Source organism: Oncorhynchus kisutch, linkage group LG26 (assembly GCF_002021735.2).
Source record: "Oncorhynchus kisutch isolate 150728-3 linkage group LG26, Okis_V2, whole genome shotgun sequence".
In the NCBI taxonomy this organism is placed as follows: Eukaryota; Metazoa; Chordata; class Actinopteri; order Salmoniformes; family Salmonidae; genus Oncorhynchus; species Oncorhynchus kisutch.
This window is the reverse complement of record NC_034199.2, coordinates 37,837,217-37,856,346: the sequence shown is the minus strand read 5'-3', so window position 1 is coordinate 37,856,346 and position 19,130 is coordinate 37,837,217. Positions and strand designations below refer to the sequence as shown.

Below are 19,130 nucleotides of genomic sequence, written 5' to 3'. Positions count from 1 at the left end.
ACCTGTAAATAGCCCATCCAATCTACCTCATCCCCATACTGTATTTATTTATTTATCTTGCTCCTTTGCACCCCAGTATCTCAACTTGCACATTCATGTTCTGCACATCCTACCATTCCAGTGTTTAATTGTTATATTGTAATTCCTTCACCACCATGGCCTATTTATTGCCTTACCTCTCTTATCCTACCTCATTTGCACATGCTGTATATAGACTTTTCTACTGTATTATTGATTGTATGTTTGTTTATTCCATGTGTAACTCTGTGTTGTTGTATGTGTCGAACTGCTTTGCTTTATCTTGGCCAGGTCGTAGTTGCAAATGAGAACTTGTTCTCAACTAGCCTACCTGGTTAAATAACGGTGAAATAAACCTGGTGCTGTTGCCTTAACCTATAAGGACCACCAGCTATTATAATGGCTCGCTCTCAGCTGCTTCAATGATCCCAGTTACAATTCAACAATCAGACGTGTGTTGACTGCATGTTGCACCACCACACACACAGTCTGTGTGTGTGAGAGAGAAATAGAGAGAGACACACCCACCCACACAAACACACAGACTTAATTTGAGTCAATTTGGTTCAAATGCATATTACTGATTGTGTCTAGTTCCCATGTCTAGTGATAGGGATATTACGTAATAGAATTGATTAATCTAAGGGAAATCATTTTCCATTGGTAAAACAGCTTCAATTGAAATGGACAAAATGCCCACCACTCTCAATAACCTCTTGCTCAGAGTCAATAATGGTCCTCCAATTCATTGTTGACAAGTAGTGAAAAGCTGGATCAATAGACTGACTGTCAACTATACAGATGGACCATGATCTTCCTTGAACTAGGAAGATCATGGTCCATCTGTATAGTTGATCATGGTCCATCTGTATAGTTGATCACGATCCATCTGTATAGTTGATCATGGTCCATCTGTATAGTTGATCATGGTCCATCTGTATAGGTGATCATGGTCCATCTGTATAGTTGATCATGGTCCATCTGTATAGGTGATCATGGTCCAACAGTGTCATAATGAAAATGACTGGTGAAATAAAGGATTTGGTGTGTAAAACTTTGAGCAGGTGAAGTCATGCCTTGGTCACAAGTTTCATTCACTTTCTTTGAACTTTAATGATCTCCAGTGGCTTTGAGTCATAGCAATGCACTCAAAAGTATCTACTGGTGTCTTAAATGTACATGAGTATTGCCTCATCACATAAAACAACTTCATTGAGAACCTGCAAAGGTTTTTCTATAAAGATTATAGAGCCCAACATCACTAGGCTTCACTGGGCAAAAAGTGGTTGAATCAACGTTGTTTCCAGGTCCTTTTCAACCCAACAATTGAATGTGATGATGTTGATTTGCAGTAAGTCATCAAAGTAAGGGTGTTTCGTCTTGTTCTCAACCAACTGTCAACCTAAATCACATGTCATAGTGACATTTCATGTTGAAATTATGTTAGTTGACAACTCAACCAAATTGAGCCTAAATCAAAAATAGACGAACTGACTGTGCCTAGTGTGCTACATCTATAGCCTACAGAAATATTTATATTTAGTAAATAAACCAAGCAGCCATTAAAATACAGGCCATATCATACTGCACAAATCTCCTTCGGTCCTCCCATGTTTTCTCCCTCCTGCGAGCAGCCACGCTTTGGCTTTCATGAATCACTCACACATTTATTATTCGGCTTTACTAAAATCACTCTCGTTTTTTTAAGTGGATGATACGAATAATATAATTTGATAGGCGAAAAGAAAACTAAAAGTGGATTTGTTGCCAATAAGTCGACGTTAGCAACAAAGTAGCCGCTCGCGCGCAGTGGTGGAGTTCTCAATTATTGTAACTTTTAGTTTTTTTTCTCCAAAGAACGAGAGCTTCACGCTTTTAGACGCACGGTGCGTTGAAAAATAACTATTTACAGAAAAATATAAAATTGCAAATTTTATATTGTGGTTGGTTGCCTATGACAGTGATTATCCGGGGGCAACGTCAAACGGCTTTATAGCGTCAACCCACCCTGGATGGAGCAATCCGGTTAACTTTATAGCAATAGCAAAGCTCTGTTTTGTCGGCTAACTGTCATCGTGCCCGGTTAGTGTGAGCTGGATATCCCGCCACGGCACTATGGGCTGCGGGTTGAGGAAACTGGAAGACCCAGAGGACAGTAGCCCCGGGAAGATATACTCCACTCTGAAGAGACCGCAAGTGGAGACCATAACAGACACCGTTTACGAGTATGTGCTACTGGACTTCAGTTTGGAAGGTAACGTTATGCGTTAGGATATCATCTCACATTCATTGATAAAACAAACATTCATTGATAAAACAAAACGGGCTACTCTGGATTTATTCTAAACAATGTTTCTTTAGATATTGACTCTGCTACACTAACTGAATGTAAGAAAACAAATAAACATGGATGACTATTTTCTTATGAAATAGCCTGGGCTACTTCGAAGTCTTGCCCCCATTTTTACAATGTATGGCTTTTCGTTTTCAAACATTGTCTTACAAATTGAAGATTTGTTTTTCAAATACAAGCGTCTTTCTTTGGGCTGATCCTAATTGGAACGAACTACATGTGTGTATCCTGATTCCTGTGCTCTGGCTACTCTCTGTTCTCTTAGCAACCGCTGTCATTTTATTATCCAGAGAAATAGGTCAGGATTTTTTTTGCGTGCGTGCGCGCGCGCATCCATGTGGGATGAACGATACAGTACCTACTACTGCAGACACCTGCCACCACATTAGAATATGATTCATGATCATCTGGAACTGCCACAACAGACCTTCGTCAAACAGATTTTTATTTTTTTGTGTAATCCCGACATGAAGAGTTTTGGAGACTCAGGCCAGTTGATGTTGTACCCATGGTGGCCTATTTGGAAGGGAAATTATGATTAAGTAAACTCATGTTAACAGTGGCTGGTGTCCTTTTGAATTGAGTGTTGGTTTATAAAGTGTTCGGTAGAATCGAAACAATGGTGTTGAAATCAAATAATGGTCATCAATGCCATCCTTAATACAGGGGTTAGTCTTTTTGCCCTAGCACTACACATCTGATTCAAATCATCTAAGCTTGATGATGAGTTGGTCAGCTGTGTAGAGCTAGGGCAAAAACCCCTAAACGCTCACCCCAGGACCCAGTTTGGGATACTCTGCTCTAATACAAATGACATTTGGTCTGTATACTGGGACTCCCTGGGGAGCCACCACTCTCTTGCTCACTGTGGTACCTCTGTGTCATCATGGCTATGAGCTTTAGATGTGATTAGATAGGTCTGCATGGGTTATTGGGTTTGGGCTGACACAGTAAAGAGTGGCATGGTGCCCAACCCAGGGGTTGGGATTAAAGCCCACTAGTTGATAGAGTTCATACAGTCACTCTTATTCTACAGCACAGACCATTTTAGTATCTGGACATAGCTGGGATTCATTTGAGTATATTCTCAACAAGCGTGTGTGTGTTTGTTCAAAACTGCTTTTTTTGGGGAGATCAGCAGAAAGTCATGAGTTTCCTCCACACCAGCCAAATATGACCAAGACCAGTTCAACTGGATATAGGAGTCTCAGTCTGTGTAGGCTGGTGGTGACTTCCATACCAACCGAAACCTGGTCAAGAAGAAAACATGGCCTCGTATACCTCATTGAAATACTGTACTACTTATTTTAAATATCAAATGATATGTCTAGTACTACTATGTACATGATAAGACTGTGGTACAGGTTGTCAAGTTCAACCCTAAATAACTTGAGTATGTTATTGAAATGAGGAGCGGTGACTGGAGACAGAGAGAAGCTGTATAATAGATGTCCTGGGGGTCTTTTTTTGGAGCGTACATAACCCTGAACGTGACTGAGCTCCATTCCCGAGTGCGGAGCACCTGGCCTGCAGATGTCTCAGAGGCAAAGCAAAAAGCACATCACAAGAATGCCTCTCTCTCTGCTATGTCAGAGTGCCTCGTGTCTGGCTCTAGGCCTGTGTAGAATAGATAGACATCCACACACTGTTGAATAACAGGAATACTCCAGAAAGTGTCTGGAAATACAACAGATATATTGATGCTCATTGGTCAAGAATTAAAAGGACTGCTGTGCCTAATGCTTTTCATGCGTTTATGTGTTGCTTGTCTGGCTGTGTCACAGAGTTATCTTTATTCTATGTGGGGGATCTTAGCCACATTTGATGCTTGCTGTTGATACTGTATTTTTCCCAAGGCAAGTGTCTCCAACGACCTCCAGTATCAGGCCAAGTGTCTCCCACGACCTCCAGTATCAAATCAAATCTATTTATATAGCCCTTCCTACATCAGCTGATATCTCAAAGTGCTGTACAGAAACCCAGCCTAAAACCCCAAACAGCAAGCAATGCAGGTGTAGAAGTATCAGGCCAAGTGTCTCCACGACCTCCAGTATCAGGCCAAGTGTCTCCCACGACCTCCAGTATCAGGCCAAGTGTCTCCCACGACCTCCAGTATCAGGCCAAGTGTCTCCCACGACCTCCAGTATCAGGCCAAGTGTCTCCCACGACCTCCAGTATCAGGCCAAGTGTCTCCCACGACCTCCAGTATCAGGCCAAGTGTCTCCCACGACCTCCAGTATCAGGCCAAGTGTCTCCCACGACCTCCAGTATCAGGCCAAGTGTCTCCAACGACCTCCAGTATCAGGCCAAGTGTCTCCCACGACCTCCAGTATCAAATCAAATCTATTTATATAGCCCTTCCTACATCAGCTGATATCTCAAAGTGCTGTACAGAAACCCAGCCTAAAACCCCAAACAGCAAGCAATGCAGGTGTAGAAGTATCAGGCCAAGTGTCTCCCACGACCTCCAGTATCAGGCCAAGTGTCTCCCACGACCTCCAGTATCAGGCCAAGTGTCTCCCACGACCTCCAGTATCAGGCCAAGTGTCTCCCACGACCTCCAGTATCAGGCCAAGTGTCTCCCACGACCTCCAGTATCAGGCCAAGTGTCTCCCACGACCTCCAGTATCAGGCCAAGTGTCTCCCACGACCTCCAGTATCAGGCCAAGTGTCTCCCACGACCTCCAGTATCAGGCCAAGTGTCTCCCACGACCTCCAGTATCAGGCCAAGTGTCTCCCACGACCTCCAGTATCAGGCCAAGTGTCTCCCACGACCTCCAGTTTCAGGCCAAGTGTCTCCCACGATCTCCAGGACCAGGCCAAGTGTCTCCCACGACCTCCAGTACCAGGCCAAGTGTCTCCCATGACCTCCAGTACCAGTGCATTCCACTAGATAGATAGATAGATAGATAGATAGACAGGCTGACTGATTACCATGCTCTCTGCTGCAGAGCCTCTGAGAAAGATGTTTCAGTGTGAGGTAGAGCTAAACAGATTATTAAGGGTTAGAACTAATGTCCTTAATCACCCACCTATGATCTGTTTCATTGTTGTTCTGGGCTTTAGGCCAAACCAGTGGGCTTTAGCTTTAGTATTAACATCAACACTGGACCTGCCTGATGATTGGGGATTAGTTAGAACCCATAACATGTTCCTTCTCCTCTCCTTCGGTTCTCCTTGAAATAAAGAAACATTTCTGACACACACACAAGTGCAAGTAAACAACATCACAGTCAAGCATGCTTGCAAACGCACAAAAAAGCTCAATCTGATGGCCAATTTGCTGGCATAAAAACACATTTCACATTCCAACAGACTGAACAAATATCATATATTTACAGACATTCACACACAAAACACACTCTCACTCAAAACGCACACAAACACAAACACCTTAGACTGAGAACAGATAATAAGACCCTGGCAAGTCCAGATCACAGTGAAATCTCTAGATGAGTGAGTGGCCAGGGAAGCAGAGAAAGGGAAGCTTTTGGCGCTGACAGAGATGGTTGCCTCGCTTCACGTTCTTAGGAAACTATGCAGTATTTATTTTTTTATGTATTATTTCTTACATTGTTACATACAGCTGGGAGGAACTATTGGATATAAGAGCAACATCAATTTACCAACATTACAACCAGGAATACAACTTTCCCGAAGCGGGTCCTCTGTTTGGACCACCACCCAGGACAATGGATCGGATCCCAGTAGGCAACCCAAAACAACAACGGCGCCACAGAAGGGGCAGACAGAGCGGTCTTCTGGTCAGGCTCCGTAGACCGGCACATTGCTCACCGCTCCCGAGTATACTACTTGCCAATGTCCAGTCTCTTGAAACAAAGGTAGACGAAATTTGAGCAAGGGTTGCCTTCCAGAGAGATATCAGAGATTGTAACATTCTCTGTTTCATGGAAACATGGCTCACTCGGGATATGTTATCAGAGTCGGTACAGCCACCCGGTTTCTTCACGCATCGCGCCGACAGAAACAGACATCTCTCTGGTAAGAAGAAGGGCGGGGGTGTATGCCTTATGATTAACGAGTCGTGGTGTGATCATAACAACATACAGGATCTCAAGTCCTTTTGTTCACCTGACCTAGAGTTCCTTACAATCAAATGCCAACCACATTACCTACCAAGAGAATTCTCTTCGATTATAATCACAGCCGTGTATATCCCCCCCAAGCAGACACCTTGACGGCCCTGAAAGAACTTCATTGGACTCTATTTAAACTGGAAACCATATATCCTGAGGCTGCATTTAATGTAGCTGGAGATTTTAACAAAGCTAATCTGAAAACAAGGCTCCCTAAATTTGATCAGCATATTGAATGATCGACATGGGCTGGCAGCATTCTGGATAATTGCTACACTTCCGCAACGCATACAAAGCCCTCCCTCGCCCTCCTTTCGGCAAATCTGACCACGACTCAATTTTGTTGCTCCCAGCCTATAGAGATAAATTAAAACAGGAAACACCGGTGCTCAGGTCTGTTCAACGCTGGTCCGAACAATCGGATTCCACGCTTCAAGATTGCTTCGATCACGTGGACTGGGATATGTTCCGGATGGCATAGGACAGCAACATTGATGTATACGCTGATTCGGTGAGTGAGTTTATTAGCAAGTGCATCGGTGATGTTGAACCCACGGTGACTATTAAAACCTTCCCCAACCAGAAACCATAGATTGATGGCAGCTTTCGCTCAAAACTGAAAGTGCGAACCATTGCTTTTAATCAGGGCAAGGCGATGGGAAACATGACCGTATACAAATATTGTAGCTATTCCCTCCGCAAGGCAATCAAACAAGCAAAGCTCACTATAGAGACAAATTAGAGTCACAATTCAACGGCTCAGACACGAGATGTATGTGGCAGAGTCTACAGTCAATCACGGATTACAAAAAGAAAACCAGCTCCGTCGCGGACACCGACGTCTTGCTCCCAGACAAATTAAACAACTTCTTTGCTCGCTTTGAGGACAATAGAGGGCCACTGACACGGGCCGCTACCAAAACCTGCGGGCTCTCCTTCACAGCGGCCAACGTGAATAAAACATTTAATCGTGTTAACCCTCGCAAGGCTGCCGGCCCAGACTCCCATCCCTAGCCGCATCCTCAGAGCATGCACAGACCAGCTGGCTGGTGTGTTTACGGACATATTCAATCAATCCCTATCCCAGTCTGCTGTTCCCACATGCTTCAAGAGGGCCACCATTGTTCCTGTTCCCAAGAAAGCTAAGGTAACTGAGCTAATTGACTATCGCCCCGCTTCCGTCATCATGAAGTGCTTTGAGAGAATAGTCAAGGATCATATCACCTCCACCCTACCTGACACCCTAGACACCCAAGACCCACTCCAATTTCCTTACCGCCCCAATAGACGACGCAATCGCAATTACACTGCATACTGCCCTAGCCCATCTGGACAAGAGGAATACCTAAGTAAAAATGCTGTTCATCGATTACAGCTCAGCATTTAACACCATAATACCCCGCCAAACTTGTCATTAAGCTTGAGACCCTGGGTCTCGACCCCGCCCTGTGCAACTGGGTCCTGGACTTTCTGATGGGCCACCCCAGGTGGTGAGGGTAAGAAACAACATCTCCACCTTGCTGATCCTCAACACTGTGGCACCACAAGGGTGCGTTCTCAGCCCTCTCTTGTACTCCCTGTTCACCCATGACTGCGTGGCCATGCACGCCTCCAACTCAATCATCAAGTTTGCAGATGACACTACAGTGGTAGGCTTGATTACCAACAATGACGAGATAGCCTACAGGGAGGAGGTGAGGGCCCTCTGAATGTGGTGTCAGGAAAAAAAACTCCCACTCAACGTCAACAAAACAAAGGAGAGGATCGTGGACTTCAGGAAACAGCAGAGGGAGCACCCCCCTATCCACATCGACGGGACAGTAGTGGAGAAGGTGGAACATTTAAGTTCCTCAGCGTACACATCATGGGCAAACTGAAATGGTCCACCCACACAGACAGCGTGGTGAAGAAGGCTCAACAGCGCCTCTTCAACCTGAGGAGGCTGAAGAAATTTGGCTTGTCACCGAAAACACTCACAAACCTCTACAGATGCACAATTGAGAGCATCCTGTCGGGCTGTATCACTGCCTGGTAAGGTAACTGCTCCGCCCACAACCGTAAGGCTCTCCAGAGGGTAGTGAGGTCTGCACAACACATCACCAGGGGCAAACTACCTGCCCTCCAGCACACCTACACCACCTGATGTCACAGGAAGGCGATAAAGATCATCAAGGACAACAACCGCCCGAGCCACTGCCTGTTCACCCCGCTACCATCCAGAAGGTGAGGTCAGTACAGGTGCATCAAAGCTGGGACCGAGAGACTGAAAAACAGCTTCTATCTCAAGGCCATCAGACTGTTAAACAGCCATCACTAACATTGAGTGGCTGCTGCCAACATACTGACTCAATCTCTCTATCTCAAGGCCATCAGACTGTTAAACAGCCATCACTAACATTGAGTGGCTGCTGCCAACATACTGACTCAATCTCTCTATCTCAAGGCCATCAGACTGTTAAACAGCCATCACTAACATTGAGTGGCTGCTGCCAACATACTGACTCAATCTCTAGCCACTTTAATAATAAAAAATTGGATGTAATAAATGTATCACTAGTCCCTTTAAACTATGCCATATTATATAATGTTTACATTACTCATATGTACAGTTGAAGTCAGAAGTTTACATTCACTTAGGTTGGAGTCATTAAAACTCATTTTACAACCACTCCACAAATGTCTTGTTAACAAACTATAGTTTTGGTTAGGACATCTACTTTGTGCATGACACAAGTAATTTTTCCAACAATTGTTTACAGACAGATTATTTAACTTATAATTCACTGTATCACAATTCCAGTGGGTCAGAAGTTTGCATACACTAAGTTGACTGTGCCTTTAAACAGCTTGGAAAATTCCAGAAAATTCTGTAATGGCTTTAGAAGCTTCTGATAGGCTAATTGACATCATTTAAGTCAATTGGAGGGGTACCTGTGGATGTATTTCAAGTCCTACCTTCAAACTCAGTGCCTCTTTGCTTGACATGAAGGGAAAATCAAAAGAAGTCAGCCAAGACTTCAGAAAACAAATTGTAGACCTCCACAAGTCTGGTTCATCCTTAGGTCCAATTTCCAAATGCCTGGAGGTACCACGTTAATCTGTAGAAACAATAGTACGCAAGTACTAGGAAGGAGACATGTTCTGTCTCCTAGAGATTAATGTACTTTGGTGTGAAAAGTGCAAATCAATCCCAGAACAACAGCAAAGGACCTTGTGAAGATGCTGGAGGAAACAGGTACAAAAGGATCTATATCCACAGTAAAACGAGTCCTATATCGACATAACCTGAAAGGCCGCTCAGCAAGAAAGAAGCCACTGCTCCAAAACCGATATTTAAAAAAGCCTGACTACGGTTTGCAACTGCACATGGGGACAAAGATCGTACTTTTTGGAGAAATGTCCTCTCGTCTGAAGAACAAAAAATAGAACTGTTTGGCCATAATGACCATCGTTATGTTTAGAGGAAAAAGGGGGATGCTTGCAAGCCTGAAGAACACCATCCCAACCGTAAAGCACGGGGGTTGCAGCATCATGTTGTGGGGGAGCTTTGCTGCAGGAGGGACTGGTCCACTTCACAAAATAGATGGCATTATGAGGCAGGAAAATTATGTGGCTATATTGAAGCAACATCTCAAGACATCAGTCAGGAAGTTAAAGCTTGGGTCTTCCAAATGGACAAAGACCCCAAGCATACTTCCAAAGTTGATTCAAAATAGCTAAAGGACAACAAAGTCAAGGTATTGGAGTGGCCATCACAAAGCCCTGACCTCAATCCTATAGAAAATTTGTGAGCAGAACTGAAAAAGTGTGTGCAAGCAAGGAGGCCTACAAACCTGACGGTTACATCAGCTCTGTCAGGAGGAATGGGCCAAAATCCACCCAACTTATTGTGCGAAGCGTGTGGAAGGCTACCTGAAACGTTTGACAAAAGTTAAACAATTTTAAAGGCAATGCTACCAAATACTAATTGTGTGTATGTAAACTTCTGACCCACTGGGAATGTGCTTCTACACCTGCATTGCTTGCTGTTTGGGGTTTTAGGCTGGGTTTCTGTACAGCACTTTGAGATATCAGCTGATGTACGAAGGGCTATATAAATTAATTTGATTTGATGAAAGTTAAAGCTGAAATAAATAATTCTCTCTACTATTCTGACATTTCACATTGTTAAAATAAGGTGGTAATCCTAACTGACCTAAGCCAGGGGATTTTTACTATGATTACATTTTAGGAATTGTAAAAAACTGAGTTTAAATGTATTTGGCTATGTAAACTTCCGACTTCAACTGTATATACTCTACTCTATACCATCTACTGCATCTTGCCTATGCCGCACGGCCATCGCTCATCCATATATTTACATGTACATATTCTTATTAATTCCTTTACACTTGTGTGTATAAGGTAGTTGTCGTGAAATTGTTAGATTACTTGTTAGATATTACTGCACGGTCAGAACTAGAAGCACAAGGATTTCGCTGCACTCGCATTAACATCTGCCAACCATGTGTATGTGACCAATAACGATTTGATTTTTGAGTGGGCGGTGTCCATCTCACTGTGTGTGATGGGTCCCACCTGAGCTCTAGAGCAAAAACTCCCTAGTGGAGCTCAACGCCGGGCTATTCATCCAGTGTAACACACAGGTCCATCTCTCTGGCCTGGGATCCCCTCCCATTCCCTGCACACCCCCACCCACCAGCCCAGTAGCAGCTCAGCCCCGCCCAGTCACAGCCCACTCCAGCAGCAGCCCAGCCAAGTAGCAGCTGAGCCCCGCCCAGTAGCAGCTCAGCCCCGCCCAGTCCCAGTTGCACCCCAGTAGCTTGGCCTCCTTATAAAGCTCCATTACTCCTGCCTGTGGTGGAAGCAGAGGCCTGGGGCAGCACATCAAAGTGGCTAATGGCTAAAGCCTCACAAGCTGATTTAGTTCAGCCCCGTAGTCAGTGTGGATGGAAGGAGGGAGGGATGGGGGAGAGCTGGAGCACTCCGCTGGACCCAGGACAAAGGCTGGACAGCAGCCCGTGAATAGAGGGGCAGAGTGAGCATTACACTGCTGATCCAGTGGGACTCTACTGGGCTGAGTGGGGGATGAAGGAATACAAGGGCGGGGATGGAAAGGAGCTGGATGGATGGATGGATGGATAAATGCACAGGGAAGGGTTTGTTGATGAAGTTGTATGGACAGATGTATTCATTAAATATTGCAGTTTGATGGGATTGAAGGATGCATGAAAGGATTTGAGAATGAGTGTATCCACCCACCCTGTTATCCTAAAATAGTATGACTAAAGTAGTCTGTCCGAGGTTGGTTATCTCTGACTGCTGAACCTGGATTTCCACGTAAAAGGACTCATGAGCACCAACGTGAAGTTCATAGGAGAGTAAATCTATTTGAATTCAATCAAAAACAGCGTTGTCAAACAATTTTATAATTTCAAAAAAAAAAAATTTGAATAGAAATGGATATTTTTTCATCTTTAAAAAAAATCTAATATCTAAAAACGCGTAAACTCATATATTTTTTCATATTTGCATATATTGTAGCTTAGACCCTATTTTCACAGTATTTTGTTTTTGTGCTCGCTATCAGCTGAGATACTTGCTCTTGAATACAGGGTGGGTGTCATTTCAATCCTAGAAATATAATTGATAGAATGGACCTATCCTTCAGACCACTGCAATTTAGTTGTTACACCATTGATGTTTAAATTGAATTTCCATTTTTACTAACACAAAGATGGCTGCCACCATCAAATGTCATCTTCAACTGACAGAGTCTATTCTATTATCTAGATTTCTATGATTTCAAAAGGTTTCCTAGGGAGAATTGACTGCATAATTTAAAACAACAGATATTCCCATTCAGGTCAACATTCTCTGATGTGTGGACCTCCAACCATCTTTGTGGAATAATTTGAAAGTTACTATTTCAATTGTATTCCAATTTTAGTACATGTACTGTATCAACAAAAATATGAAACACGCCCTTTATTCAAGAGCATTTTTGTCTGAACCGATGGTGGGCACACCAAAACACGGTACAATTGGAGTTTATGCCTTTTTTGATCATTGACGTTTTTAAGGTATGTTTTATAAAAACTGTTTTGTAAGTTTTTCAATGATATCAATCTCAACCGTTTATGTTTTCCAGTGACAGACATGGATGTCTCATGGTATGGTGGGGTATGCAAAATGGGTCCATTTTGAGCACCTTTATTGCTTGAATGTTCTGTCATTAAGGTTTAGAAAAGTAACTTTCTGAGCACTGGGCAAATAGTGGGCAAAAAGTTTTCAGACCCCTCTGTCCACATTTTGTTACATTTCGCCTTTTTCTAAAATGGATTCAATTGTTTTTTTCCTTCAATCTACACACAATACCCCATAATGACAGACATTTTTGCAAATGTATAAAAAAAAATGGAAATATGACATTTACATAAGTATTCAGACCCTTAGTACTTTGAAGCACCTTTGGCAGTTATTACAGTCTTCTTGGGTAGGACGCTACAAGCTTGGCACCCCTGTATTTGGGGAGTTTCTCCCATTCTATTCTGCAGATCCTCTCAAACTCTGTCAGGTTGGATGATGAGCATCACTGCACAGTTATTTTCAGGTCTCTCAGAGATGTTAGATCGGGTTCAAGTCCGGGCAACTCAAGGACATTCAGAGACCTGTTCCAAAGCCACTCCTGCATTGTCTTGGCTGTGTGCTTAGGGTCGTTGTCCAGATGGAAGGTGAACCTTCGCTCCAGTCTGAGGTCCTGAGCGCTCTGGAGCAGGTTTTCATCAAGGATCTCTCTGTACTTTGCTCCGTTCATCTTTCCCTCAATCCTGACTAGTCTTCCAGTCCCTGCCGCTAAAAAAACATCCCCACAGCATGATGCTGCCACCACCATACTTCACCGTAGGGATGGTGCCAGGTTTCCTCCAGACATGACACTTGACATTCAGGCCAAAGAGTTCAATCTTGGTTTCATCATGGTCTGAGTCCTTTAGATGGCTTTTGGCAAACTCCAAGCGGGCTGTCTTGTGCTTTTTCCTGAGAAGTGGCTTCAGTCTGGCCACTTTACCATAAAGGCCTGATTTGGTGGAGTGCTTGCAAAGATGGTTGTCCTTCTGGAAGATTCTCCCATCTCCACAGAGGAACTCTAGAGCTCTGTCAGAGCTCTTGGTCACCTCCCTGACCAAGGCCCTTTGTCTCCAATTGCTCAGTTTGGCTGGGCAGCCAGCTCTAAGAAGTTCTTGGTGGTTCCAACTTCTTCCATTTTTAAGAATGATGGAGGTTGCTGTGTTCTTGGAAACCTTCAATGCTGCAGAAATGTTTTGGTACCCTTCCCCAGATCTGTGCCTCGACACAATCCTGTCTCGGAGCTCTACGGACAGTTCCTTTGACCTCGTGGCGTGGGTTTTGCTCTGACAACTGTGGGATCTTATATAGAGAGGTGTGTGTGCCTTTCCAAATCATGTCCAATCAATTGAATTTCCCACAGGTGGACTCCAAGTTGTAGAAACATCTCAAGGATGATCAATGGAAACAGGATGCACCTGAGCTCAATTTCGAGTCTCATAGCAAAGGGTCTGTATACTTATGTAAATTAGTTTTTAAAATATTTTTTATAATACATTTGCAAACATTTCTAAACCTGTTTTCGCTTTTTCATTATGGGTTATTGTGTGTAGATTGCTGAGGACTTTTTTTTTTATTTAATCCATTTTAGAATAAGGCTGTAACGTAACAAAATGTGTAAAAAGTCAAGGGGTCTGAATACTTTCAGACGGCACTGTATGATTTACCACACCCAGTCTCGGCTAGCTCAGGAAATGTATTTGGTCTTTACTGAGTTACAGAAGTCATCTTTTTTATTTTCTTACACATACAAATAATCTTCAAAATGTTATTAATTGTGATGTTCTGGTGCCTCTAGGTCCATTCAGAAAGCTGATTGAGGACCGTATTACTGATGAATGTGATGTTCTGGTGCCTCTAGGTCCATTCAGAAAGCTGATTGAGGACCTTATTACTGATGAATGTGATGTTCTGGTGCCTCTAGGTCCATTCAGAAAGCTGATTGAGGACCGTATTACTGATGAATGTGATGTTCTGGTGCCTCTAGGTCCATTCAGAAAGCTGATTGAGGACCGTATTACTGATGAATGTGATGTTCTGGTGCCTCTAGGTCCATTCAGAAAGCTGATTGAGGACCGTATTACTGATGAATGTGATGTTCTGGTGCCTCTAGGTCCATTCAGAAAGCTGATTGAGGACCGTATTACTGATGAATGTGATGTTCTGGTGCCTCTAGGTCCATTCAGAAAGCTGATTGAGGACCTTATTACTGATGAATGTGATGTTCTGGTGCCTCTAGGTCCATTCAGAAAGCTGATTGAGGACCGTATTACTGATGAATGTGATGTTCTGGTGCCTCTAGGTCCATTCAGAAAGCTGATTGAGGACCGTATTACTGATGAATGTGATGTACTGGTGCCTCTAGGTCCATTCAGAAAGCTGATTGAGGACCGTATTACTGATGAATGTGATGTTCTGGTGCCTCTAGGTCCATTCAGAAAGCTGATTGAGAACCGTATTACTGATGAATGTGATGTTCTGGTGCCTCTAGGTCCATTCAGAAAGCTGATTGAGGACCTTATTACTGATGAATGTGATGTTCTGGTGCCTCTAGGTCCATTCAGAAAGCTGATTGAGGACCTTATTACTGATGAATGTGTTAGTTTTTTTACGACTGCGTTTTTCTTTCTGCTTCCATTTTGTATTATGATGTATGTATTTCTGCAATTCAGGGTTCGTATGTAAAGGAGACCAATGTCTCAGTATGACTCCTTGATAAAATGTAAATACAATTGGTGTGAAAATTACCATATGAGTTGGCAAGACGGTACAAATAGATCTAGGATTACCAATAACCTATGGGCAATTCCACTGTCACCGAATTACGCTTTGACTCAGTTTTTTCACTTTAAAATGTATGCCAAACAAAAAACATTGATTTCAAGATTTGCACAAGGGTGACTTTTACCAATTTCCACACATTTTTAAAAATGAACTGCGCAGATACCAACTTTGATAACGTAAATTACGGTGTTCTTGCTCAGGTTTTATGCAAGATTCAAAGATGTCTGCAGAAAGAATGGGGTGTCAGCTATGGCATGGTGATTGAAGTGGATCTACACCCGGTAATGGAATTAAATCATGGGTTCCTGATCTGTACTACACGGAAATGAATCATTATAAATGTGAATGTCATTCTCCTCATATTTCACAAGTTTGGACATCACAGTGCAGTCCAATACAACAGAGGGTACAGTATACTGTATGTACTCAGTATTGTACTGTGCCCTACTCACTACTGTACTGTGCTATCCAAACATACATCTATAATAGGTTCAGATTTGGTCCGGTCCGTCTGCGGACCTACCTGTAAGTTTTTACAGGTAGGATGAGTTACACAAATTATTTAGCTTCAGTCAGCTGGTAGGTGGCAAAGTTGGTTTGACTTCGGATAGGCTCTCTCTGGGGCTAGTTAGAGACCATCAATAAATTATACAATCTAAATGGGACTTATCATGTTGCATACCTTTTTTGTTCGCATTAAATGCTTTCAATATTTGTATATGAATATATAGTTGGAGTGTTTTAAATCATTGAAATTTGGACCTATTAGAATTGTAACATTGTCACATGTACATTGTGTAATTTACCAATGGTCCCTAACGAGTTCCATAGGGATATCCAAAGTCTACCCAAATTTACCACGGCTATTACGATTGGGTCGCATGAACCTGAACTCCGAATTGATGATTACTTGTGTGCTGCCAGCTGTTGGCAAGATTGAAACAAACCCAACCTTAATTTACATTGTGATGTAGTCACAACTACAATTCTCACTAAACAATGTTTTAGACAAAACTAACTTTACGACCAAAATTATTCTATTTACACTTTGTAGTAAATTTTGACAGTAGAATGACTCGTATCGATGCCACATAGGCTGTTTTCTAAACAAGAAGTTGTTTTTAGGGGCAGTTGCTCTTTAAATTTGGAAGAGACTACAAGGTCAGTGGTACCAGCCGACCTGGCTGGTGTTGTGATATGGTTCAACACACAGTGAAGAATCAATTCTGCTCAGCTCAATTGAGTTTCCAGTGAACTCGAGGGACCCTGATTGGCAGAACGGTGTACTGTTTAGCTAATGTAATGATCTGCTAGCAGAGATGGATACATTAGTAGGTTAAGTGCCTTGATAATGACATTAAGATGCTCCTTTCCTCTTTCCTATGAGATCGACAGTATCACACTCGCTCTCTGCTTTCATGTTTATCTCCTGAACTCCTGTAGTACAGTGCTCTCAAAATATTCACACCTCTTGATTTCTTTTCACACATTAAGTTGTAACCAGCTTGAATTTAAAATTGATTAACTGTAGTTTCTTTGTCACTGACCTACACACAATACCCCATAATGTCAAAGTGGAATTGTGAAGGGTAAACCAAAAACCAAAAACAGATTGAGTATGGTGAAGTTATTTATTACACTTTGGATGGTGTACCGATACACAGGGTCAATTTCAACCACTGTTTCTCTCAAATAAAAAGCCTGCAGAGATAACATTTTGATTAAAAGCATCACTTCTCTGATTCTTCTCAGTTATGATGCCAGCGTCAGACAGAACTTGCTTAAGCAAGGAAGAAGAGGAATTTGTACGCTTCAGTGATAGTCAGAGAAAGAGATTTAAAAAGTAACTTGATTTACCTTTGTTACAGATACAGGCATCCTTCCTAACTCAGTTGCCGGAGAGGAAGGAAACCTCTCAGGGATTTCACCATGAGGCCAATGGTGACATTAAAACAGTTAGAGTTTATTGGCTGTGATAAGAAAAAACTGAGGATGGATCAACAATATTGTAGTTACTCCACAATACTAACCTAATTGACAGAGTGAAAAGAAGGAAGCCTGTACAGAACAAAAATATTCCAAAACATGCATCCTGTTTGCAACAAGGCACTAAAGTAATACTGCAAAATATTTGGCAAAGCAATTCACTTTTTGTCCTGAATACAAAGTGTTATGTTTGGAACAAATCCAATATGACACATTATTGAGTACCACTCCCCATATTTTCAAGCATGGTGGTGGCTGCATCATATGGAAGTCCAGAGAGGACATGAAATCCCTTGTTAAGTCAATCAGAACTTATTTATTTCATGATCACGACATAACAAAAGTTGTTTAGCCGAGACCACAAGAAACTCTATAAATAGGAGTGGATGCATTGATGATAGATTGACAGTGTGGCTGAGGCGGCAGGATCAGCACATATGTTTTGATTGATTGCTACATTAAGGGATGGTACATTTTAATGCTAACGTTATGCTTTCATTTGTTTGGAGCTCATTATGAGTTTATAAGTTAGAATGATAGCAAGCTAAATGTCCCTTGTGCTAAGTGCTCTTGGGGCATCTAAGCCCTCGTATGGTATTTACAGTGGCTTGCGAAAGTATTCACCCCACTTGCCATTTTTCCTATTTTGTTGCCTTACAAACCCCTCAAAAATCTAAGTTGTATCATTTGATTTACGCAACATGCCTACCACTTTGAAGATGCAAAATATTTTTTATTGTGAAACAAACAAGAAATAAGACAAAAACAGAGAACTTGAGCGTGCATAACTATTCACCCACCCAAAGTCAATACTTTGTAGAGCTAACTTTTGCAGGTATTACAGCTGCAAGTCTCTTTGGGTATGTCTCTATAAGCTTGGCACATCTAGCCACTGGGATTTTTGCCCATTCTTCAAGGCAAAACTGCTCCAGCTCCTTCAAGTTGGACGGGTTCCGCTGGTGTACAACAGTCTTTAAGTCCTACAACAGATTCTCAATTGGATTGAGGTCTGGGCTTTGAATAGGCCATTCCAAGACATTTAAATGTTTCCCCTTAAACCACAAGTGTTGCTTTAGCAATATATTTAGGGTCATTGTCCTGCTGGAAGGTGAACCTCCGCCCCAGTCTCAAATCTCTGGAAGACTGAAACAGGTTTCCCTCGACAATTTCCTTGTATTTAGCCATCATTCCTTCAATTCTGACCAGTTTCCCAGTCCCTGCCGATGGAGAAACATCCACACAGCGTGATGCTGCCACCACCGTGCTTCACTGTGGGAATGGTGTTCTCGGGGTGATGCGAGGTGTTGGGTTCGCGCCAGACATAGCATTTTCCTTGATCTGACCAGAGTACTTTCTTCCATATGTTTGGGGAGTCTCCCACGTGGCTTTTGGCGAACACCAAATGTGTTTGCTTATTTTTTTCTTTAAGCTATGGCTTTTTTCTGGCCAGTCTTTCAAAAAGCCCAGCTCTGTGGAGTGTACGGCTTAAAGTGGTCCTATGGACAGATACTCCAATCTCCGCTGTGGAGCTTTGCAGCTCCTTCAGGGTTATCTTTGGTCTCTTTGTTGCCTCTCTGATTAATGCCCTCCTTGCCTGGTCTGTGAGTTTTGGTGGACGGCCCTCCCTTGGCAGGTTTGTGGTGCCATTTAAAAAAAAATGGATTTAATGGTGTTCCGTGAGATGTTCAAAGGTTCAGATTTTATTTTTTTGAACTCAACCCTGATCTGTACGTCTCCACAACTGTCTCCCTGACCTGTATGGAGAT

At 42.7% G+C, this 19,130-nt stretch overlaps 1 protein-coding gene across 2 annotated transcripts in view; it reads left to right on the top strand.

The window, feature by feature from the left end:
• The first annotated feature begins 1,608 nt into the window (after positions 1-1,608).
• Positions 1,609-19,130, top strand: part of LOC109870896 (raftlin-2) — a 45,277-nt gene continuing 27,755 nt past the window's right edge. The window contains exon 1 of one of the 2 annotated variants that reach the window (XM_020461589.2): positions 1,609-2,272. In XM_020461589.2, the coding sequence (XP_020317178.1) occupies positions 2,134-2,272 (139 nt within the window). In that variant the 5' untranslated portion in view covers positions 1,609-2,133. The remainder of the gene's footprint in view (positions 2,273-19,130) is intronic. The other variant, XM_031805770.1, reaches the window with a different exon arrangement.